The 25200-nt window shown below is 42.0% G+C and overlaps 1 protein-coding gene and 1 long non-coding RNA gene across 3 annotated transcripts; one reads left to right on the forward strand and one right to left on the reverse strand.

The window, feature by feature from the left end:
- Positions 1-6584: 6584 nt before the first annotated feature.
- LOC148124181 (uncharacterized) lies at positions 6585-11008 on the reverse strand. Its single transcript, XR_015740229.1, has 4 exons — positions 10958-11008; positions 10440-10534; positions 9775-9895; positions 6585-9030 (listed from the first exon to the last, which is right to left on the reverse strand). It is a non-coding gene; the product is annotated as an uncharacterized LOC148124181 (long non-coding RNA).
- A 25-nt stretch (positions 11009-11033) lies between these two features.
- On the forward strand, positions 11034-24462 carry SNRNP70 (small nuclear ribonucleoprotein U1 subunit 70). Of its 2 annotated transcripts, none has more exons than XM_087917070.1 (10): positions 11034-11176; positions 12059-12215; positions 12369-12431; positions 12617-12671; positions 12843-12907; positions 13373-13435; positions 14878-14959; positions 21490-21591; positions 22842-22929; positions 23590-24462. In XM_087917070.1, the coding sequence occupies exons 2-10, from the start codon at positions 12069-12071 to the stop codon at positions 24233-24235; spliced, it is 1311 nt and encodes a 436-aa protein (XP_087773196.1). In that variant the 5' UTR covers positions 11034-11176; positions 12059-12068; the 3' UTR covers positions 24236-24462. The 2 variants fall into 2 exon arrangements, with proteins under 2 accessions (XP_087773196.1, XP_026566663.2); XM_026710878.2 differs by having other exon boundaries at positions 11034-11143.
- The last annotated feature ends 738 nt before the right edge of the window (positions 24463-25200 follow it).

The following is a 25200-nucleotide window of genomic DNA, read 5'->3' on the forward strand; positions in this document are numbered from 1 at the left end:
CCTCAGGGACCACCAAACTCATAATTTTAAATCTCACAGATCGCTTATATGAATTTTGACTGATGGTGGCTGCAGGAAAAAAGTCTGCAGGAAAATTCCCCAGCCCATTTTTCTATCAATCGATCATTCTTTATTTGGGATCACAGCATACTATCTCCAGCTCTGTTCTCAGGGGGAGAGAGAGGCTTTTGGCTTTATGCAAGGAAAGCAGCAGGAGTCTTTCTTTCTCTCCCCTAAACTCTGCCAGAAATGAGTCTTTGCCAGCGCAGCCTCTTGAAGCAGGATTCCTTGCAGGGTCCCAAAGATTCATTTCTGGCAGAGTTTGAAGGACAGAAAGAAAGACTTGCTGCTTTCCTTGTGTGCAGTCAAAAGCAGGAGCGGAAAGAAGCAGTCCGGCAAGGCACGTGGAGCGAGTGGGGCAAGTTCCCCCACTCTACTCTTTGCCCCCTCCCTTCACTACTTTGTGTTGTTCACAATGCAAGCGATGCAAGCCTTGTGTTCCCACAGACCATCTCGGCAGCGCAGCCTTGTGTTCCCGCACAGCCTGGATTAATTGCTTTGCGGGATACTTTGGGAATGACATTTCTCTGCAGACCACCAAAATTTTCTCATGGACCACCAGTCGTCCCCGGCCCACCAGTAGGCGACCACTGTGCTAGAGGCTATACGCCATAAAATTGTCAGGATCTGGATAAAAACTTTAAATTAACTAATTACAACTAATTAAGCAGAGTGTAATATTGGTTATAATTTTGTTTGATGATTGTATGAAATAAATGAAACAAGAAACAGACATGGGTGTATTTTTCCACTCGGACTCCTAGGATATATTAGCAAAACCAAATTTATATCAACTTACAGTAGACTGGCAAAGATATGCATAAATTCAGAGAACGGTATGCCTAAAGCATTCAGTAGAAATTTTTTCACCATTACTAATCTTGAAGACTACAATAAATATAGCCGAAAACTTATATTTGGAGTAGAGTTTAAAAATGATTGTCCCAGCTAATTTTAAGAGGCCCAATATTACTAAAATATTTCATTATGCTTACTGAATTACAGAAGCTAAAAGAAAAAGTTAGTTGAGACCAAATCTGTAGCCAGAAAAAGTATGGGCAGATGACTGGAACAGCAATCTGTGTATGTGTGTATTTTGTGTAAGTGAATTTTAGATAATATTGTTCCATTTGAAAGTAAAGCCCTCCTTTGGATTATTTTCAATTTGTATATATTATCACACACAACACAGGTATAGGTGTTTATGTGATAGTGTGTGCATGTGTGTATGTTTGTGTGTTTCAAATTGAAAACAATTGAAAAAAAATGGAGTAAATTAAAAATAAATTAGCTCAATACACCTTTAATCTTGCATGAATGTCTATAGAATGAAAGCTTGGATATTTGAAATCTCACAGAGGCCTTTTGAAAATTGACCTGGCTTTACAATTCTGCTTTGTGTAACTGCTTGACATCATTACCAATCTTCTAAGGAAATGCCTTTACCTGGTGTTTTCCCCCTTCATGTGAAAGAATAGATTTCCACAAATAACAATACTGGTAAATAATGAATATGATAAAAAAATGAAATACATTTTATTGAGCTATTTTCTGGGTCTGTATTGCTGAACCTTAAAATTAAAAAAATATTACCCATGCAATCAGATTTTTTAAAAAAGGAAAAGAGAAAATGTCAAATTACATTTTCGGGACTTTTTTTATTTTAAATATTTAGTAGTAATAGTTGTAAGAAAACATTTGATAGTAAAAGAGAGAATTTAATATACAGTACATTAGCTCAAATCATCAGGTTATAAGTGTTCTGTATTAACATTCTTGTAGACTCGCATTCCGATTGGTCCACACAGACCGCAACGTGATTGGCTAACCGAACTCCTGAGCCGATCGCGGGAGATTCAAAGCGCTGCCATTGGCCGCCAAGCCGCCGGCCGGCTGTATAAAGCCAAGCGGCTCGCAAGCCTTTTTGTTGTTCCATTCTTTACATGCAATAAAGAGCTGAATGTACACTCCCGAGTCTCGCCTCTCAATGTGAACCGATCTACCTGATCTAACACTTGCGACGAGGGTGGGATCGTGAGGCGAGGAACCAACCAGCACATGGCAGACAGCGCGCAGTGACCCAAAAGATGGCCAGCAGCACCCCGCCACCCGCTCCATTCGACTCAGCCACCGAGGACTGGGAATCGTACACCGATCGCTTCCAGATGTTCCTGGAATGCAGCAATCTCAAGCACGCCAACGGGCAGAGGAAACGGGCCGTGTTCTTGATGCATGTGGCCCCGCGGTATTCAAGATGGTCAAGGCGCTGGCAAAGCCCGCTGACGTAAAAGAAATGGACTGGGCTGACCTCGAGCCCATCTTGCGCCGCCATTATGCACCTGCCGTGCCCATACTCATCCGAAGGCACGACTTCTATCGGCGAGACCAGCACGAGGGCGAAACCATAGGTGATTTTGTGGCCCAGCTAAGGAACTTAGGGGGCTTATGCGGGTTTCCCAAACTGGACGAGGCGTTACGCGACTGAGTCGTCCTCGGATTCAGAGACCCTGTACTGCAGAGCCGGCTGATGGCCAAAGGCGACATCTCCCTCGCCGACACCCTCGCCGAGGCAACCGCAGCCGAAGCCACCCGCCAATCCGGCAGCCCAGATGCGGCAGGCGAACACAACAGAATGACCGCCAAGCAACGAAGCAACCCCGGCACCAGCGAGGCCCGGAGAAGCCAGCCACCGAGAAACGACCACACATCACGGCAACATCGACCCCCAATCCGACACTGATGACGAGGAAGAGGAGATCCACCGGCTCCAGGCTGAATGTGACCGGCGGGACCGGCGGGGACGTAAGTCGGGATTCCATTGCACCGGCTGCGGCGGCGACCACCCCCGCTCCGAATGCCGTTTCCTCGACGCCATCTGCCGGCATTGCGAGAAGCGGGGGCACATCGCCAAGGTGTGCTGGAACAAGAAAAACTACAGCCCCCAACGACGAGGCAGCAGCCCCCGATGACGAGACGGCACCCCCCCAGAAAGCGAGACCGCCAAACCGAGAGCCGATGGAGCCGTGACGGCCGCAGCAGACAACTCAGCAAAGCACAGCGGCGCGAAGAAACCCACCAGACGGTCGTCATCGGCCACTCATCGACCATGGACGCCCAAAAGGTACACGTGGAGGTGAGCATCGAAGACCAGCCCTGCGAGATGGAAGTGGACTCCGGGTCCTACCTCTCCATGGTCTCTTGGTGCACAATCAAGCGCCTAGTGCCAACAATCCACCGCCACGAGCTAGACGACCAAAAACTAATCCTGAAGGACTACCAGGGAAACCGCATCCCTGTAGCCGGCATCGGACATTTTAAAGAAACCTTCAAAGACCACACCAAGGTATTGCCACTTACAGTCGTAGACAAAGACCGCCCCTGCTTGCTCAGCCTGCAGTGGTTCTCCCCGCTGGGAATAGAAGTGGCAGGCATCCACCACACAGACGAGGCTGACTGGGAAGTGACGCTCGTGAGGGACTTCCAGGAGGTCTTCGATGACACTCTAGGCAAGTACCGAGGGGCCCCTATCTCCTTCAACCTTAACCCTAACGTCACCCCGATCCGCCTCAAACCGCGGCGAGTGCCATTCGCGCTCAAACCTAAAATCGACGAGCAACTAGACAAGCTCGTCGCGCAAGGGATTTTAGAGCCTACTGACCATGCCCGCTGGGAAACACCCATAGTCACCCCCATCAAACCCAATGGCTCCATAAGAATCTGCGGTGACTATAAGGCCACCCTCAACCACGCGCTGCAGCAAAGCGCCTACCCCGTCCCAGTAGTACAGCACCTTCTGCACTCACTGGGGGGACGCCGGGTCTTCGCAAAACTCAACCTGGCGCAAGCCTACCAGCAATTGCCGGTCGATGCCGAGACAGCCGAAGCGCAAACGATTGTCACACACTGGGGGCTTTCCGATGCAACCGACTCCAATTGAGTCAGCGTCCCCAGGAGTCTTCCAAAGCCTCATGGAAAGACTCCTCCAGGGAATAAAAGGAGTGGTCCCCTACTTTGATGACGTGCTAGTCGCAGCCGCCAACAAGGAACATTTGGAAACCTATTTAAGGGCGGTGCTGCAAAAATTCAAAGACGCTGGCCTTAAAGTCAAAAAAAACAAATGCCAACTCTACACCGAGAGGGTCGAATTCCTGGGGTACCTCCTAGACCGGCATGGAATCCACCCCACCAGAAAGAAACTCAGAGCCATTAAGGAAGCCCCCACACCAACAAACAAGGCAGAACTACAGGCATTCTTGGGACTGCTTAACTTTTACAATGTTTTCCTACCCCAGAAGGCGACTGTGGCGGAGCCCCTGCACAGGCTACTCGATAAAGCAGCCACCTGGACTTGGGGGAAGCGGGAGGAGACTACATTCCAACAGACAAAAAACCTGCTAACATCAGACGCAGTCCTGATCCAGTATAGCGAGACCCTGCCACTAACGGTGACATGCGACGCATCGCCCTTCGGCATTGGAGCAGTCCTCAGCCACACCCTACCCGACGGGAAGGAAGCACCCATCGCCTTCTTCTCAAGAACGCTGGCCAGACCGGAGAGAAATTACAGCCAGCTGGACAAAGAAGCCCTCGCCATCATCTCCGGAGTGAAAAGGTTCAATGAGTACCTTTATGGTAGGACCTTTTCAATCATTATGGACCACAAACCCTTACTCGGGATACTAGCAGGGAACAAGGCCACCCCAAACATCCTGTCACCCCGGATGACAAGGTGGTCCGAGTTCCTTGCCGCTTACTCGTACGAGCTGTCACACCGACCCGGCAAGAATATCCTGCACGCAGATGCACTAAGCCGATCACCCCTACCAGACTTGGACGACAACCCAGCGCCCACAACAACGACCCTGCAAATAGAGACTCTACCCAGCCCGCTCTTAACCGCGCCAGACATTGCCCGAGAAACAAATAAAGACAAACGGCTGGCGCGGGTACTGAGCTGGGTAGAGCGGGGGTGGCCGGAAAATGAGGGCAGCGAACAGTTCAAAGCCTTCAGGAACCGGCAAACCGAGCTGTTCACACAGAAAGGGTGCATACTCTGGGGAGACCGGGTAGTTATACCAGAGACACTACAGAAAAGAGTACTGGCAATGCTACACGAGGGGCACCCGGGTGTTGTCAAGATGAAAGCCCTGGCCAGAAGTTACGCTTGGTGGCCAGGGATGGACAAGCAAATCGAGACATGGGTTGCCAGATGTCTTAGTGTCAGATAACGGGCCGCAGTTCACGGCACTGGCATTTGAAAAATACCTGGCCGAGCGGGGCATCAGACACGCCCTAACCTCGACGGCTCACCCGGCGGCGAATGGACGGGTGGAACGGATGGTTCAATACATAAAGAAAACCATCCAGAAAATTGAAACCGGCGACATTCAAGAAAAGATAAACAGAATGCTACTCATACAGCATATTACGCCCAGCACAACCACAAACAAAAGCCCAGCAGAACTACTGATGGGCAGGAAATTGAGGTCCCCGCTGGACTGGCTACACCCCACCTACAACCCGGAGAAACCCCCAGATTCCTCCAGCCGGCACCAGGCATTCAACATCGGGGACACAGTCTACGCAAAGAATTTCACGGGAGACCCACTCTGGGTACCTGCACAAATAACACAGGTAACCGGCCCCCGGTCATACAGACTCCAAACCACGGATGGAAGAAGCTGGAAGCGGCACATCGACCAGCTACGGTCTAGGCTAGCCACCAACACCCCCGACGCCCCGAGAACAACAACCACAGAAAGCAGAGAGGGAGGGGGAACCACAACAACCAAGCAGTGGGACAACAAAGGCCGGAACGCCAGCGGTACACCCCCAAGCAAGCCGAACACCCCCACCAAAAGATAGCAACGTCCAAATAAACCAACCATACTCACCAGCAGATCTCGAGCTGTTGCAGACAGGAGCTTCACCTGGAAGGTACAGCCAAGCCAGCTCAACCAGCCCAGAAAGACCAGGCGGGAGCAGCAGGGACTGCAGCTCGACCGACCCAGGTAGACTGGGTGGGAGCTGCAGCGACAGGCCTGGCTCACCCTTCCAGGTGGTTCCATCGAAAAGGTTGAGAGCGACGCGGAGCCCATCCGAACCGGCCGACCATCACACACAGACTGAGCCGCGCAAGTCAACTAGGCAGGTACGGAGCCCCACCTACTTGCGCGACTACGTCACCACGCTACGTCGGACGAAACCATGAGGGGAGGGGTGTTCTGTATTAACATTCTTGTAGACTTGCATTCCGATTGGTCCACACGGACCGCAACGTGATTGGCTAACCGAACTCATGTGATTGGAGCGCTAAGAATCAACCGCGATTGGCCGAGCCGATCGCGGAAGATTCAAAGCGCTGCCATTGGCTGCCGAGCCGCCGGCCGGCTGTATAAAGCCAAGCGGCTCGCAAGCCTTTTTGTTGTTCCATTCTTTACATGCACTAAAGAGCTGAATGTACACTTCCGAGTCTCGCCTCTCAATGTGAACCGATCTACCCGATCTAACAATAAGAATATTACAAAAGATAAGGTAAGGTTTTCAAGGCAAGTTACAATAATGTTATCAGGAAAGATAGAAAAAGTCAACATGATGATTGTAATAGTGTGATTAACACACAGTCCCTTTATATGCAGATGTAGAAAAGAGATAGGACTTTGATCATGCTGTTACCGCCTTTTTGACCTTTTCTTACCACCAACACCGGGTACTAGATCCCAAAATGATGAAGCTCCTTTAATATAAACTTAGCTCTGATGTAAAATAAGTGCCAGGTTCCAGGAAAAAAAACACCTAACTATTTAGTTAGCATGCACAAAGACTGTAAATATTGGAAACAATATAGAATTAATTAGCAGGCACAGAAAAGACATTAAGCTTAGCGCTGCTCTTTCCTATTTTTTCTACTTTACTAAAGAACAGACAGCCTTTGAATCAGAGATACTTTTACCAATTTTGTTACCTGAAAAATCCTGCTTCCAGCAAGTTCTATCTTAATCTAAGGCTGAGCAAAAATGTTAAATCTTAAATTTTCAATCTTCTTCAGATGAACTGTGAAGAGCATCGAGGCATAATAATCTCATCCGGTAATTTCTACCTGATTTTAAAAGGAAAAGAAAAAAACCCTTTTTTCCAAGAAAAAGAAAGTTAGGGAAATCCCCTTGCTGTTTTCCTTCTCCTGCTTGAGACTGAGAAAAAATGCTGGAAGTTTGGGTCACAATAGGCATGCTTCATTTATGAATTCTATTCAGAAATGTTTATAGTTAGATATCAATTTAGCCAGGTGCATTTCGTCCAAATGGAGAAAAACCTCTCCTCTGGGCCTTTTTTCTTCCAATGTGAGAATTTAATGAAAAAAATATTTATCCAATGAAAGACCACAGAGCCATAGAAATGGGAATATTGTAGACATAATCTCCAGTGCATTTCACTGTTTAGTATCTGATGGCTATAAGTATTTTTACCAGCTGATGCTGATTTGCCAAATACAATACTATTTAAATAAAACAGGCCTTGCATGAAATTTGACTCTAAATTTCTAAATCTTTCTCTATATTTGATGTTCTTTTTTCTTCTTACAGAATAATTTTTAATTTGTACTACAGGATGACAATCAGGATACTATCTAGTGCGTCAATACATAGCTTTTCAGGGTTCTATATCAGCCTTAAACTTAGTACCTAGTGGATGACTATAGCACAAACTAGGCACTCATATTTACACTGCAAAATCTGGATGATCTCTAAATGACAGTAATGTCACAGAAACTCTCATTTTTGCCATTTAAAAATTATCTGGATATTTGTAGTGCCTAATTACATGTGCATTATTCCCAGTCATCATGTCAAAAGAGGAGATATGTAGCTTACCTGGAAGTCTCATTCCTTGATTTTCTGCAAGGTGAAAATATTTTTTTTAAAAATATCAACAAGCTTTTGCTTGCGTTCATTGCAGCTATTTTCTAAACTAATTCTGCCCCTGCTCCCCATTGGCTTCACAACAACCTATGTTTGAGGGAACTGTAAAATATAATTTCATTATTCCTGGTTTCAAATGAGGAACATATGTACGCACTGGATCCTATCTATGCTTTCTGACTACCTACTATAATGGAAGGAAGGTTTATCTACTGGCGTTGCTTCTTTGTGCAACTTGTGAAATATATTGGTTTTTTAAGTCATATCAATTGTGAAACTATGCTGTAGTTCATGCCCATATCCTAGTTTCTTTACATTATGCTCTTACATGGGATTCCTATTTATATAAAATCTCAGTGTATTGTTGGGCTCACAACTGTGACTTCTATTCTTAACATTCCATGTTAAAGTGGCACCTTTAGTTATCAGAGAATTCTATTCTGACTTGGCAATTTATGAACTATTTTTGCCTAATTTATGACCTATTTAATTTGTGTAAGGGTTTTTAAAGAGATAAATATTATCTCAATATTATTATTTTTATAATTTGCCAGGAAAGCAGATCTTTCATATCCTCATTAAACTCCGAAAAGTAATTACTGCTACAAGTGTGATTATCTCTCTCACACACCTTCCCAAACAAATCTCTTCCTGTTAGTTGACCAATAGTGCCATCTATTGCCAAGCAATTCACTTTAAAAAAACTCTTTCCTAATATATATGGTTTTGTTTATACATCACATTTAGAAATTGTCCATATTCCTCACAGAATGACTCTGGGCAGTATACAAGTAAAAAACATAAAATCGGTACATTTATTTGGAGGCAATTAAGAATACAATAATTAAAATTAAAATACAAGGAAAATAAATCACTGTGCTAACCAATCCCATAGCTGCATGCTCCTCTGTGGGTCCCAAATAGCTCAACAGAGCTAAGTTTTCAGACATTCTTGAAGGCCAGGAAAGTGGGGGCCCATCTCATCTCTGGAGGACAAGGTTTCAAAGGGCAGGGCCAATGGCATGGAAGCCTCTCTTCTTAGACCAACATTCTAAATGTGATATATAAAAAATATTATTTTGTGCAGTTAATAAAAGTTTCTATGAGCTAAGATATCAACAAGAAATATCAAGTCGATAGGCTGGATTTAGAAACTGAAAGCAAACACAAAAAATGGCAAATCCATGAAATCAACAGGGGTTTTGATTTGAGATATTTTATTTTTCTAACTGGTATTCTGAAAAAGCTATGTGCAGCCTTTCCTCTTTTCTTCTTTTTATTTTTGCGATAATAATAACAAGTGATAACGTAGGAAGATTATAAATAGAACTCCAAATGACTTGCTGTAAAATTTTATCAATTGAGTGAGATATTGTCATAATACAAATTTGAATGGATTACTGAAGATTATTCTGTCTTTGTTTTCATGGTGATGTCTATTTCACTTATTGTATTCTCTTCCATACCTCCTTTGATATTTTTTCTCTAAATAGGATGTATAATTGACATATTTACAGAGCTGATTTTTTATAACTGATTCTTTACAGACACAGAATTTACACAAAGCTCTGAATATTTGGGGGAATTGTTCAATGACAACTATCCTCTGCTTATAAAAATGGTATTTGAAAGCACATCATATAGGTAGTCCTTGACGTACCACCATAATTGAGCCCCAAATTAGGTGAGGTTGGCTCCATTTTATGACCTTTTTTGCCACAGTTAAGCAAATCACTGCAGTTATTAAGTAAAATCAAGGTGTTTTAAGCATATCTGATTTCCCATATTGACTTACCTTGTCAGAAGCCAGCTGAGGTTATAAATAGTGATCACATGACTCAGAACAGTGCAACTGTCATAAATGCAAGCCAGTTGCCATGCACCTTAATTTTGATCACTTGACCATGGGGATGCTGCTGCAATCATAAGTGTTAAAACTGATCATAAATCGCTTTTTCTGTGTCATTGTAACTTCAGTCACTAAATAAACAATTGTAACTATTACTAGTATTATATTATAAAATAAAAAAATGGTCTTACTAAAGAGATACTTCTATGCTCAGCATATTTTTTCCTAACCAACTTTTAAGCTTCTTCACCCCACCTTCTATAGGCAAGAGGAAGAATGAAAAACATTTTGCTATATTGTATACTGTCTTGACACAAACTGCTATGGTAGCCCCTACTTCCTCATACTACAGTAATATGATGGGGAAATGGCAGATATTTGCCCCTCTAGGTGCTCCCTTAAATCCTGTTTTTCAAGGCAAAATTGATTTGCCTTCTTCCTTGGGCAAAGGCAACCAAGGCTGCCATTAACTATAACTATAACTGAGCTCTCTCTGAGTAAGTCACTTAATTCAGTTAAGTCACTTAATTCACACAAAACTAGAGAAGTCAGGAGTAATGCTGTTCCAGATTCTGCCACAAGGGAACAAAGAATAAGCGAACTAGACATACTTGTTCGTAAATGGTAAAAACTGGCACGCCTGAACCTTGACGTGAAGCAATCCAAGGCAACCTTTCATAGCTGGCTGGATAACCGAGGTCCAAATCTACGGGAAAACATCGGGTCAGGGGAGGCTTTCCATTCCTTGATTATTTCTTATTACAGAAATACAAACGCAGATTTATACTCCTATAGCGTTTTAGCTAGCAGTGTTAATAAGGTAATTTGGAAATTTAGCTTTCCTCTTGGACAAGCGCCCCCCCCATTTTTTTTTTTTTTTGTAAAAGCCTTAATAATCAATTAAAAAGGGTTTTATTTATTTGGTTGTAAGGTACAAATCAAATCTCGGGAAAGTTGCACAGGATTTCCCGTTGCCATCACTTGAATCAGTGCCCAATTCAGACAGCTAGGATCAATCCTTTACCACCGCTGACTGACGTATACGTTTACATCTATAGAACAATACAGTGTATTGGGAAAAACGACTTTCTTCCCAACCACCTAATTAAAAAGAAAAAAAAAAGAAAACCTTGCGCGGAATGATCAAGTGACGGCAACGAATCAAGAACCGACGCGTAAGGATTCAAGGGTGGTGATGGGACATCAATCCAAGCATGCGCAGGGTGTGCGCCCAGTAGGCCCAGCCTGAGGTGGCGGGAGGTGCTGAACAGTGGACGGAGATCATCGAGGGTCACGACGGCTAGTGAGACCCAAAGTGCGTCCGGGAACTGGGCTCGAGGATTGTTTCGTGAGAACCGGGATATGGCCGTTTTCTGGCTCATTAAAACGGAATGGAGATGAGGGGCTGCTTGGGAATAATAAGGCGGGGGGGGGTTGTTGGTGATAGCGAGACATCTGAGGGCAGTGATTTTGCGCAGCATCTCCTGGGGAGCGGGGGATCAAGGCCTGCTACCGAAGAGAGGAGGAGGTGGGAGGGAGGCGATCTTGAGCTCGTGGGTTAAAAGGGGAGTGGGGGGAGAAGTCTTTGCGCGCGCATGTTAGAGCAAGTGAGAGATCCAGGGGGCTGCTGGGATAACAACGGCAACGGCCGCAACAATCAGCAGCACGCGATCTGCTTGAGTTCCAAAGCTCCTCGCGCACGTTACCTTCTTGCAACGGCAGATGTCGTGGGTTTGACACTCCAACCTGCCCCCCCGCCCCCCTTCTCACGAGCGAGAAAGGAGTGTTCAGCAGAGACAAGGTGGAACCAGATCTTGAACGCTGAGGTGGTGTAGTATAGTGGTTTATACCAATTCCTACTGTGGGAGGGATTTTTTTTTACAACCTATCCAATTGCACTATAGAGTACAGTCTGATTTGCACCATCCTTCTGGGATTTCTTTCATCTCAAATAATATATATGGTGGAGTACTGAAGAAAAACAATTTTCCACTTGCCATTTCGAAAAATAGAAATACAGGATACTATATCTACTGTGTGAGTAGCAACAAAGTTCAAACTGGAGATAACTCACAAAATATGTCAACTAAATTGACTGTTTTTACCCTGTTGCAGGTAGATGTTTTTATATATAAAAAATCAGGGAGATTGTTTTGGTTTCCATGTTGAGCCATAGATTAATTGTCATTGTTTTTTCAAGCTTCCTGAATTTTTTTTTCTTTCATGACAGGTGTTTCAAGATGACGCAGTTCCTGCCCCCAAATTTGTTGGCGCTATTTGCGCCCCGTGATCCTATACCCTATCTGCCTCCTTTGGAAAAATTGCCCCATGAGAAACATCATAATCAGCCATATAGTGGTATTGCTCCCTACATCCGTGAGTTTGAGGTAAGCTCAGTAATATTTGTTTTGACTATTTTTGGCTTCTTACTGGAATATTGGCTAATGCTTGTGGAGTCAAATGGCTGCTGTAGCAATTACCTCAGCATCTTGTTGTTTAATTAAATATTCAGAGTTATTACAAAAGAGCTTCTCTTTTAGGACCCACGTGATGCTCCGCCACCAACTCGTGCAGAGACACGGGAGGAACGGATGGAACGGAAGGTATGTACAGCACATAGTTAAATATATAGGTATATCAATATTTTCTCTTCTGAAAATAGAATAGAATTAAGTAGGAGGATGTTGAACAGTTGACTCTTGAAGGATTCAAATATATGCCCTTTACGGGAATACACTGGAAAACAAGATAAGCATTCCATATGTTTCCTTGGTCTCTTTCATTGCAGAGACGAGAGAAGATTGAACGCCGACAGCAGGAAGTTGAAAGTGAATTGAAGATGTGTAAGTGAGACACAGTAGAAAGCTATGAAAAGGAATAAAATACATTTTTATTATTAACTTAAAGCTAATAGTAATCCCTTTAATTAAAGATAGGGCTGGTACTTGTGGAAAAAAGTGTATTTTCCCATTTTTACTCTTAGTTCTAATTTGATTCATTATCTTTTCATTTAGGGGATCCACATAATGATCCCAATGCTCAAGGAGATGCCTTCAAGACACTTTTTGTGGCCAGAGTTGTAAGTTATTTCTTTTTCCTTCTATCAGTGCTTGGATTAGAATATATATAAACAACCAAATATCATTATTCCCAGTACCATGCAATCTAGTTGATAGCTTGCTGGGAAATGAGGATGGGTCAGTTGTTTTCTCACTATTTGGAAACAAATGCAAGTGACTGGTCAAAGACAGGATAGGCTGAATCTTACTACTTCCCCAATTCCATCCCCAAGTCTGTCAACTTTCCAAGAAAAAAATTGGTAGCAGTGGCGGGTGAAGTAATTTGAATGAAGAAGAGCTTCTTTTCATTCCAGTTGCTAGAAAATATGCTGAGATTTGCCATACATTCAGTTTATTGTATACACTGACAATGTTGTTCACAAAAGCTGTTCAGGTACCAGATGAATTAGTTTCTTTGATTATCCTAGAGAGATATTTTTGGTTTTCCATAAGTTTTATGTCTGTTCTTCCTACTTATTTTCCAGAATTATGATACAACAGAGTCAAAATTGAGACGGGAGTTTGAAGTCTATGGGCCCATCAAAAGAGTAAGTAGTTTAGATCAGTCCTCTGGAACAGTGGTTGCCAACCAGTGGGCTGGGGACCACTGGTGGTCTGCGAGAAAATTTTGGTAGTCTGCAGACAAATGTCCCCCCCAAAGCACTCCCCACAAAGCAATTAATCCAGGCTGCGTAGGAACACAAGGCTGCGCTGCCCACATGGCCCGCCCACCTGCTTGCCCCCACCCTTCAGCTGAACACAAATCTTACCTTGAGTAGAGCCACACAAGCTGGAACTAGAAGGCAAGACTAACAGCAGGGGAGGGAAATCCACCCTGGGGTGGCTTGCTGATGTTGGTGGGAAAGTCGGTCCTCTATTCCAGAGCTGCAGTAGTCACAAGACTGGCCCTTTGGTCATCCCGGAACAGCTCCTCCAGTCCATGGCAGGCCGGTGCACACAGGTGGAGGAGCAGCTGCTCTGGGATGACCAAAGGGCCAGTCCTGTAACTACTGCAGCTCTGAAATACGAGACCGATTTTCCCACCAATGTCAGCAAGCTACTGTCAGTCAAAATTCATATTAGTGGTCCGTGGAATTTAAATTTATAAGTTTGGTGGTCCCTGAGGTCCAAAAGGTTGGCGACCCATGCTCTGGAAGACACATACCATCACAACAGAAAAAAGAGTATGTCCTATGTTCTGAGCATCTTTTGTGCTTATAGTCTAGTTTAGGATAATGTTCCTATTTACCATTCCAGTTTTTGCTTTCTTAAGGGAAGGAAGGTGTTTTCTTTTCATATGGCAGTTTTCATATGAAAATATAAAGGAATTTTAGGAGAAATGTAAAGTAAGGGGATACAGTATAGTTTTGGGGTTCTTATCTCAAAAATCTAAAATTTGCAAAGACAAGTTACTGACAACACAAAACTAAGGAAAGGAAGGCAACCATTATCCTAAGGAATCTTCCTGTGGGAAATGCTTACCTAGGTAAATCAGAATAATAATAAACAATAACATTAAAAAGGAATGCTAGTCTTTTTCCCAGAACCCCCTGGTAATCTCTTAAGTGATGGGATTCTTCTAAGTGGTATTTTTTAGAACTCAAATGGAAACTAATATAAGGTAACAGGGATGTAAAGCTTCAGCTTCGATGGGTGGGTTTTAAAAAAAATTCATGCATGCAAGCAAAATTGTAGGTTGTATGTACATATATATACACTCGGAGAACTTTCTAAAAAAGACATTTAAAATACTCAGTTTGCCTCTTAATATCTTCAGATCCTCAACATTTTGTAGCACTTTGCTGTTGCAAAACCCTGCAAAATTATCAAAGTAAATAATAGATGTATAGAAGTAAAAGATACTCCTTATGTTGGTAAAATTTTCAACGACCCACTTGAAACCCAATATGATCTTCAAGTTGAAGGAAATAAGACTGCTGTCATATGGACTTCATTGAGCTTATAAGTCTGTTTAATTATTCCTTTCTAGATCTACATGGTATACAATAAGCATTCCGGCAAGCCACGTGGCTACGCCTTCATTGAATATGAACATGAACGTGACATGCACTGTAAGTTCTTTTATGGGATGATTTTAGTATTTTCTGAATGCATATTTTGTACTAAATTATTATAAAAGCATGTTTTTTTAAACATCCTTAACTATTTTAAGCCCTTAAGTTATTTGAGGGCCTGGGTTTTCCCCCAACAGGTAAGTACAGAGTGGGGGAGCCTAGTTTGGTTTGGCGAGCACCCAAGTTCCGTTAATGTCATTCACATAGTATTTCAACAAAGTAATCTAAAAGGAAGGAAGGAAGTTTTTATCCCCTTCTCAACAGATTTCATAATTCTTGGATGATATTGTATTGGATCTCTCTTCTTGTAGGTAAGATTTGTCTAGGAAGCATCCCCTTCATTCCTTGTCTTGTTTTGGAAAAATCAAATTAACGTAGCTGGGGTGCCGCAAATGTAATATGTGTGCTAAAGTAACAGGCAACAGTTCCTCTCCTTCTAAATTCCTATGTATTTGGGATGGATCCCTGTAATCTAAGGGTGGGCAACATGTCAACATCTTCTGAGGCAGTCTAGAGTTACTGCTTGCATAATGGGTCCCAGGAAAAGTTGCCCCTGCGTTCTGAACTGTTGCCCATTCTTTTATGTTTTTTTTAATTTTTAAAGAGGGAGAATGAATGCTATGAAGAAGTTCTTCTTCTGAAGCAAGTGTAACTTTGACCTGAAGTTGTGTTTTGAAAAGATGCTTTTGTTGAGAGGCTGTTGTGAGCGGGTTGTATTAATTCTGTGTTCTTATTGTCACTGCAGCCACCTTTCTGATGGCTATTGCCACTGCTGGCTTGCAGCTGATCCTTATGCTTCCCCTTTACAACATCTCATTGTATGGTTGGTATAAGGGTTTGTATAATTGGTAAGAACCTCAGTACCCAACACACTTCTATACACAAGCCAGGTCAAAGGCAGATGCTAGATAATACGGTTGAGATGGGGGTGGAGGGAAGAAAGGAATCTATTTCTCTTTTGGTTTCTGTACAATTCTCTTGCTAAATAGAAAGAGAAAAAGAAATAGGTTCCTCGTGGCCTAATGTTAGTTATACATTGTTCAGCCTGGATTAAAAGGAAGGGAGGGAACAACAGGCCAGCCATTTCTAGCATAACTCAAATATCCAGAGTAAATCTTCCCTCCTTAAGTCACACATGTGCCATTTTACAGTATTTGGACTATGTTGCTTCCTTTTTTTGTGGCATATGAAACTGATAGAGTAATGTATTTCATATTGCCTAGTCCAAAATAAATATTTTTTCTTAATCACAAATTCTAATTGGATTGTGTCCATGTTAAACTGTAAATCTATAATTTGGCATGTATTGCCAAGTTCTAATGTAAGGTCCACAAAATAAACAAGAGTTCCTATCTGAATGAGTTTAGTGTTCCTCAGAAAAACTAAGACAAAACTAAATTGTTGCTAATTACTCCAAAGAACATAAAATATGTGACAGTACCATTGTAATTTAACATGATTAATTACCTGATCATTTAAAGTCACTGAGGGTGTATCTTCATAGAAAGAAATTGCACAATTTGCACAATTTCTATAGTGCTTTCTTGGTTAACGTAGTTAAATATTTTGTCATCTACTTGCACAAAACAACACTCACTTTTAAAACAAAGCAAAACTATGGAGTTTGTGCATCTTGCTGTTAATTTTGCTATTCTCGTAGAAATACTAATTTACCTGGGAGGAATGGCTAATAGTAGCTGGGTTTGAAGAGCAAAGATTAATTTAAATGTAAGTTGGCAGTCATCTATGGATGTTTATTTGTACATTGTATGATACTTAGCTTGAGTGAACCTGTTTCTAGAATCTGTTTTTGAGTTAAAGTTTCAGTTAAATAATGAAAACATTCTTTTCAGTGTTTAGATCAGGGGTGTCCAACCTTTCACCTTCCCTGGGCCACATTAGAAGATGAAAATTTGGTTTGGGCCGCACATAAAATAAAATAACAGTAATGATACCTGATCATCCAAAATAACCATAGAAAACATAGTTAACATATTAAATTTATTTGGAAATGTAGTGAGATGTTTTTATTATTTATTAAAAATTATTTATTTTTTATCACGTTTTTTTTTATCACGGTTTATTTTCCGGCCAAATTTTGTGGGGAGGGGGGAGAAAGCTTGCCCGCCTCGTGCCTACCTCTCCTCCTGCAAATGGCCCGGCTGGATGAGGCAGGACTGGAAGGCAGAAGCAGCAGCGGCGGCGGGGGAAGAAGTGGCGGCGGCGGGGGCAGAAGCAGCGGCGGGGGCAGAAGTAGCGGCAGCAACAGCAGGAGGTGTGGCGCTCTGACGGCGCCCGCCTTTTCTGTTGCTGCTTGGCCTGGCTCTCACCTCGCCCCGCGCCTGCCTCTCCTCCTCCTCCTCACTGGCTCTGGCACGAAGGTTGGGGTGGGCACTGGGCCGCATTATGAGGCGACCTGGGCCGCATGCGGCCCCTGGGCCGCGGGTTGGACAAGCCTGGTTTAGATTATCTGAAAATATTAGAAGGTCTTTGCATGTTTTATCCTTTGAATTCTGTATTTAGGAAGTTTATTACCTCTATGCAGATATTTTAGTTAGAGTAGATACAGCCTATTTTTTGGTTAAACTTGGGATAGATAAAGTCAAAAAGTCATATAACATACACTGATGAGCTAATATGTGTTTCTTAAGAGGGAGTGCATACTTTTGCATGCATCCTGAACTTTCAGTTGATTTAAAGCAACACTGAGGATATTTGAGTTATGCTTTTAGGTAGTAAATTAATGGGCAATTGTACTTTTAGTCTTAACTTGGGGCACAAAGCTAAGTAAGTGGATTTTCTTTAGCTACCCCCTGGTATGGCTTGCCAAGGCCATAATTAACCTTTAAGCGGGACATGGTTGGGATGTCTGCCTCAACAGAGATTCTAACTCATTGTTCCCTTAAATAAGGGTTTCCACATGAAAGCAGGCAACTATACAACTGTTGCTGGGTTCCTGGATAATGGTAGAGGGGGCATTTCAGACACAATACACATTTCTTGCTGTTTTTTCTTGTATCTTTTTTCTGTCTGGCTTCTTTAGCTTAGCTCTTTCAATTGTGTAGCATTTCAAAGCTTTCCATTCTGCCTGAAGGAGGCTACAGCTAGGAATTTTAAGAAAGCTCATGTCTAACATTCAGGACTTATTTGGCCTCCCTGAATTTGTAGTTGTAAGGGTATCTTCTGTTAGATATATTCAGTCACTGGAATTGGGATTTTAAAATATAGGAATTAAAGGGGGCTGTTAACAGCTTACCTTTTCCAAGTTAAAACTGAATCTAGAAATGCCTTTCCCAGCCTTAAGTCTTTTGGATATATAAGTTTACAATCCTTATTATTCCCAGAGTATTCTCTTTAGCAATGATTCTAGTCCCTATTTTTGGGAACTATTTGGAAAGACTGACCAAAGCAAGGCAAGGCAAAATGGTGAACTCTAAAGACTGACATTCTCCATCTTAGTTTTGTATTAAGATACTATAGAGTTATTAAGATACAGTCCCAGCTTTTTCTATGAAAATTAGTTGCTGGACCCTGAATCTAGGGAAAAATTTACAAGTTTTATCCTCGAGTCCCATACAGGCAATCCCCTCCCCCAAACTATCTGTGATTTCAGTAGAGCTATAAATCATATAGCATGATCACTTTATAATGGTTCCTTGAGGGACTATCTAAAAACTTAAGTACTCATGGAAACTTTCAATTCTATAATTTTCCTTATTCAGACCAGATAACCAGCTGTGCTAATTATGAAAAATATATAAATTGTCATGTAACAATCTCCCTAACAAGACCATGTCTTGCATATTTGTTTTCATAAAATATGCTTTCCAATAAAACACATGAAAGAAGTGGAAATCAAATGTCTCTTCCCTTGTTAGTATCTATTGATACTTACACATAAGCATATGGAAATTGGAAGAATTACAAGAACTTCTCTTTTGAGGATGGGATTTCTGTGTTAAAAGTGAATGTTTCATCTCATCTTTTGGAAGTCCGGTGGCTGACCTCTCAGATAAGACAATAATTTGAGGTTCCAATTTGGTATTCAGAAGCTTAGAATTATAAATTTACTGCCATTAGTAGAATGTAACGGCTTTGAAAATAACTTTTCAGGCCTAATTGTATGTAAATCAGAGAATAGTTCCTCATTAGTTGCCCCATTCATTCCACTTAGTATTGTTCATATCCCATCAGAAGTCTTTGAAGCTCTGAAAAAATCAGAGGAGCTTTTTACAATAGGCCTGTTCTGTTTATGTAAAATGTTCTAGAAGGTAAGATTCAGTACAGAGGGTGGTTTCAGGTAAGCATGCTGCAATTCTTCTTGCCTCGGACTGACCTCTTCACTGGAAAAAAGTGCAGCTTCGTCTCCTTTCAACAATAAAATGGTTGTGGATTAGTGACTCTGATCTATTGGCTACCTTATCTGGAGAGGAGCCATGAATTTAACTTTGTTTGTAACAGATGATGGTGAGTCATCGTGTCCAACATCAAACTTGACTGATTCTCAGCCTGATGAGTATCTTCAAAATACAGAATAACCTCTTAATTATGGGAAACAATTTGGTGATGACAATTCAGTCAAGTTCCATGTTTCAAAATTCCCTTTTTTTAAATGGTGGAGGGAGGATGACAGACTGTTGGGAAATGGATCTCTCATCAAAACTTGTCTGAGAAAACTAGACAAGATGAAAATGTTCTCAGTGGTAAGAAGTTAGTGTTAGTATTTATTTTCATAAAGGCTTTTGCCCAAAACTATTAGTTTTTCAATATTTTTCTGACTGCAAGTCTACGCTAGAATCCATTTTTTGAGAATTGCTATCCCCAAAGAGGAAATGGGGAAGAGCATCTCTGTATTATTTCTATGTACACAAATCAGAGGATAAAAAATTCTTTGTATTTTGTTTATATGTCCCATGATTTCATTTTTTTTCAGTATGTGTATAACTTTGCAAACCTTAATAGTTTTAAATATTTGTGAGTTTTTCAGTCAAACCACAAATATTTCATTTGCAATTTTGTACAAACACTGTTTTTCTAGTCCCAGACATTTTAATTTAGCCATTACATTTTAATAAATGTCCCCCACCAAAAGAATAGTTAAAGAATCATTATGGTTATTTCTCGTTATTGATACATTTTCTAAATCATCTGAAGTAGAAAGCTATTTTTTTCCTAAAAAGAAATACTTCTGAAATGTTTAGGTTGGATATTTAACTTTACTATTTAATTATGTGGCTTTTGTAGTACTTACAATTCATTGCCACATACAAATGGCTTCTGTAGGTTTGGATATGTAGGGTGAGATTCCCAAGGCTTGTGAGGACCCCTAAAAGATGAAATGTGCCTAAGCTCTTAAAAGATTTTATTTAGTTTGGGGAAATGGATTGAGAATGGGGGAATTGGGCAGGGGCTGGCATGGGTGGGGATCCGAGTGTCCGACTTCTGCTGCTGAGACAGGTAAGGCAGGGAAGGTCGGCTCAGCAGCTAAAATGCAAAACCCAAAATACCGCCCCAGCCGGGGGCGCCCGGGCAGGGGGGAGCTGCGCCTCGGGCCCCAGCGCTAGCAGCCCGATGCAGTGAGTTTGAGGAGTTAAAAGTTGCAATGGTTTTGTAAGTAGTTTCTCCAGGTAAATGCTTTTATTTCCTTATTACATATTAGATGTACTCGCCCTACCCTTCCTTTAGCAAGTTGCTTCAGAATATTTCCCTTCCCTAAAAAATAACCTAGAGATTTGCAACTGGGTAATAGTGACATGGGTGGTATCGAAAGATAAAGTGGGTTGGAACTTTTAAGGGAGGGTACCAGCCAGTTCTGTAGAGGATTCTTATTCTAATTTTTTGGTGCATATTTTTTTCCAGTGCCTCTGTAACATAGAAGAAATCTGTTTCCCTTTTCACTTCCCCCTTTCCTTAAGCTATTGTTTAGTTTAACCACAGAAGCTCTCACTTTGAGTGAGGGATTTGGCCTAGGTTTTTTGGGACTGGCTGGTTGGGGATACTATTAAAAGAACAGCAGATCCTGGCCCACCCTAAAGTGAGCTGGAAGGATTGGAGGAAGGAATTGTTTTTACCCAGAGTTTTTTCCTCTGGGCAAATGATGAATGTAATGTGAATGTCTTGACTGCTCAATAACATTTCCTTTTTTTGCAGCAGTAGAGTCTCGGGTGAGGGGTTGCATTATGGGAAGGAACTGGGCTTGCTCCACAATCTGAAAATTTATAGCTGTTGTGGCCAGTTTACTTTTGAGATATGCTCACTGCTTCCATTATTCTGCAGTAATGTAGATTTTGTTCCTGGCAAGTACTTGTATTTAGGTGTCCTCCTGGAAACTTTAGGCAAAATTTCTCAAAGCAGGTGTGGAGCAATCCCTTATCCAAGGAGTCATTGGAGCTATAGGAGCTGCCTCTCCAAATCCTTTTCATATAATTAGTTTTGGGGGAGGGTGGGCTTGTTTATGTGCATTGTAGATAATGGCAATTCCATTTGCCCTTCCCTTTCCCCTGGATATTGCTCCTAATCTATTGCAGCGGCATACAAGCACGCCGATGGAAAAAAAATTGATGGCAGGCGAGTGCTGGTGGATGTAGAGAGAGGACGGACGGTGAAGGGATGGCGCCCACGTAGACTTGGTAAGCATGTGGAAAGGCATTATATCAAAGGCATATGCTCTAGTTCAGTGGTCGCCATCTAGTGTGGTCCGTGAGAAAATTTTGGTGATCTGCAGAGAAATGTCACCCCCAAAGCAATTAATCCAGGCTGTGCAGGACACAAGGTACTGAGGGGAGGCGGGGAAGAGCGGAGTGGGGAAACTTGCCCCATGTGCCTCGCCTGGCCACTGGGCTGCTTTCTTCTGCTTTTGGCTGCACACAAAGAAAGCAGCAAAAGTCTTTCTTTTTCTCCTCCAAACTCCGCCAGAAATGAGTCTTTGGGATTCTGCAAGGTATCCTGCTCCAAAAAGCTGCACCAGCAAAGACTTGTTTCTGGTGAAGTTTGGGGGAGAGAAAAAAAGACTTCTGCTTCTTCTGCTGCTTTCCTTGCATGATGCCAAAAGAGTCTCTCTCGCTTTCCCTCTCACCAACGTCAGCAAGCCACCGCCAGTTAAAATTCATATTAGTGTTCTGCGGGATTTAAAATTATGAGTTTGGTGGTCCCTGAGGTCCAAAAGGTTGGCCACCCTTGCTCTAATTGGTTCCAAATGCCATCTTTTTTTAACAGTTTTGAATAATGTGCTGGAGTACTGCGTGTAGTTCAGCCTCCCACATTAAGTTGTTCATATTTACTAAAGGTGGAGCAAGTCTACAAAATGGTAAATAAAGTTCAGTACAATGAAGGGCAAGGAAATTAGTATTTTTTTCTAAAAAGAAAACATGCATACCGTTGTCAGCAGAGTCAACTCAAGCAAAAGATGATGCATTCTAAATAGGCTTTTGTTAAGCTAATTGAGGTACTTAGTGATGCATTCAGACAACATTAAGCCATAATTTGGACTGTGCTTTGTTGAATACATTGTAATATTTGGGATTTACTTACCCCAAGCCATGAGTATGCTGACACTTCATACTAAGCAAAACTGAATTTCATTATGGTTTAGCATTAAATATTAACCATTATTAACAAAATATTATTTCTTCTAGATTCTTCTGTATTAAACAGGATTTCCTTTTCTTAACTTTTTCTCCTGCTTCTAATATTATTTCTATTGTATATACAATTCAGATGCTTTGAGTAGGTTAAATTTGAATTTCTGATAAGGTTGTTTTCACTAAATGTCTAAATTAAACTGAGTAAGGATTTCTACTAATTCTATCAAATTCCAAAGAGTCAGCTTCCAAAGAGAGAATAAAATTGGAAACAACTTATATTTTCTTTTCATATGTAGGTGGCGGTCTCGGTGGTACTGGACGGGGAGGTGCTGATGTAAATATAAGACATTCAGGTCGAGATGACACTTCTCGGTATGATGAACGGTAAGCCGAAATGTATTAGAAAAAATAGGGTGATATTTGTGCCACCATTCCTGATCTTAGGAGTGTTAACTGTGTTTCCTTGTGAAAGCAACTTAAGAAGTAACAGTCTGGTATAGTGGTTAAGGTCAAAGGTTAGAAAGGAGGAAATTGCCTTCTAATCCCATCATAGGCATGAAAGATGGCTGGGTGACTGCGCCAGCCACTCGCTCTCATTGAATCCATTTTAGGGTTGTTGTAGGGAAAACAGAAGGAAGGTATTAGGTATGTTCACTGCCTGGAGTTATTTATAAAAATAATAAAGGCAAGATAAAAAAATTGAGTAACTGATTGCTCTTTTTCAAAATTTTATGTAATTCCAGCTGCATGTTAAGAGGGTCCACAAAGCTGATAGTGAGAAGGGATCATCTGATATTTAAGATTTGAGGGTTCTTAATTGTAGCCTTTTATTTGATTAAAAAATACATAATGTAAGAGGTGGGATAGATTATTTTTTAAGGTTACAGTAACTTTGTGATTTCATTTGAAGTCTGTTAATCACAATGGAAGATTTATTTTTTCTTAATGAAGAAACCAGATTGTATTGCTGATATTCTGTGCTCAGCCTGATCGTTTTTTTCATTCTGCTTGTCTGGTGCTTATTTTACACCTTGCTTCTCTCAGGGATAGGGACCGTGAACGTGAACGTGATCGCCGAGACCGTAGCCGAGACCGTGACAAGGAGCGGGAACGCCGTCGCAGCAGATCCCGGGAACGCAGGAGGCGAACACGGAGCCGAGAGAAAGAGGAGCGGAAACGCAGCCGGGAACGGAGCAAGGATAAAGACCGGGAACGCAAGCGTCGAAGTCGTTCTAGAGATCGCAAGCGAGATCGGGACCGGGAGAGAGAAAAGAAGGAGGAAGTGCCAGAAGTGGGAGAGGCTCAGCCTGATGAGGCTGCTCTTGCCGAGATAGGGGTAGATGGGGTAGAGACAAAGCCTGAAGGGGAAGAGAAAAGTAGAGAGCGGGATAGGGATAGGGAGAGAGAGAGGGACCGTCGGCGTGGTCATCGTGACAAAGATAGAGATAGGGATCGTGATAGAGAGCGTCGTCGTGATAGGGATCGAGATAGAGACCGTGATCGTGAGCATAAGCGTGAGAGGGCTGAGCGGGGTGGAGAGAAACGGGAGGAGAGGGGGCAGGACAATGGGATGGGAGGAGCATTGGAAGAAACCAGTCAGGATATGTTCCTGGACCAAGAATCCATACAATCCGCTGATGGCTACTTATCTACTGAAAATGGATACATAATGGAGCCCCCACTGGAGTGATGAATGGAGACTCTTCCTGGTCCAGCCAGGTGAGGCTCTGCTTCCCAGCCTGCTAGCCAATGAGGCCCTGTCAACCAGTTGAAGTAACTGATTTTAACTGGCTTTGTTTAAAAGGGTAAGTGTTTCAGGTCTGTTTGTCCCATTCCATTTCCTCTTAACATGTAACTTTCCACCAATCCCTTGTGTATTTTAATATTTTTGTTTAAACAAGAATAAAGTGTTAAAATGTTTTCTTCTTCATGTGCAATGTATATGATACTGGGATAATAGCAGAGATACTTCGCTGATTCCTGATTACTAGTAAGTGGGAGATCTGTTAGAAGTATTTAGTTAAATGTTAAACCGCTACCGAAAACACTGATAATCGGCGATCCAGGGTTTTGCTTGTGATGCTTTGAGAAAGGAAAGAGGCTGGAACAGGAAGCAATAAGTAGAAAAGCATCAAAAGGTAATGAAAAAAATCAATTGTGTGCCATTACTAGCTGGGAGCAAAAAGACCAAGTGCTATAAACAGAGTTCAAGTTTGCTCTCTTTGTCAGTGGAGAATGATAGTGTGGTTTTAGCAAACTTTAACAAGATACACTGAGATCAACCCGGTTTACCTCCATTTGACTGATGTGGGAAATGGCACTAAAAGGAATATTTAGTTGGAATTACATTTATAAAGAGAAGAGAGAATAATTTCAAGGTAAGCAATACAATTGGAAGATTGTGCCTCACAACTTAAGTACATTTTTAGAGCTTATTTTATCTAATTCTGCATTTTAAAACCTATTTTTCCTTGCTCAATCTATACACTTAGGAAAGGGATGCACAAGGAATTAAGATACTAAATATTTATTTTCAGTTATTGGGCATGGTTCACTATGCTTTTGGCATGTAAGGTTTTGAGTAGTATCTCTGTATTTTCAACCACATGGTTGAAGTCCCAAAGCCTAGAAGCTTGTTTTTTAATCATGAAGTGA

The sequence above is a fragment of the Pseudonaja textilis genome, chromosome Z (genome assembly GCF_049901715.1).
Source record: "Pseudonaja textilis isolate UNSWEBS1 chromosome Z, rPseTex1.2, whole genome shotgun sequence".
Classification (NCBI taxonomy): domain Eukaryota; kingdom Metazoa; phylum Chordata; class Lepidosauria; order Squamata; family Elapidae; genus Pseudonaja; species Pseudonaja textilis.

Coding starts and splice junctions, on each gene's coding strand:
- SNRNP70 (XM_087917070.1), top strand. CDS start 12,069: ATGACGCAGTTCCTGCCCCCAAATTTGTTGGCGCTATTTGCGCCCCGT. Junction 12,672..12,842: donor TGAAAGTGAATTGAAGATGT/GTAAGTGAGACA, acceptor CTTTTCATTTAG/GGGATCCACATAATGATCCC. Junction 14,960..21,489: donor ACATGAACGTGACATGCACT/GTAAGTTCTTTT, acceptor AATCTATTGCAG/CGGCATACAAGCACGCCGAT.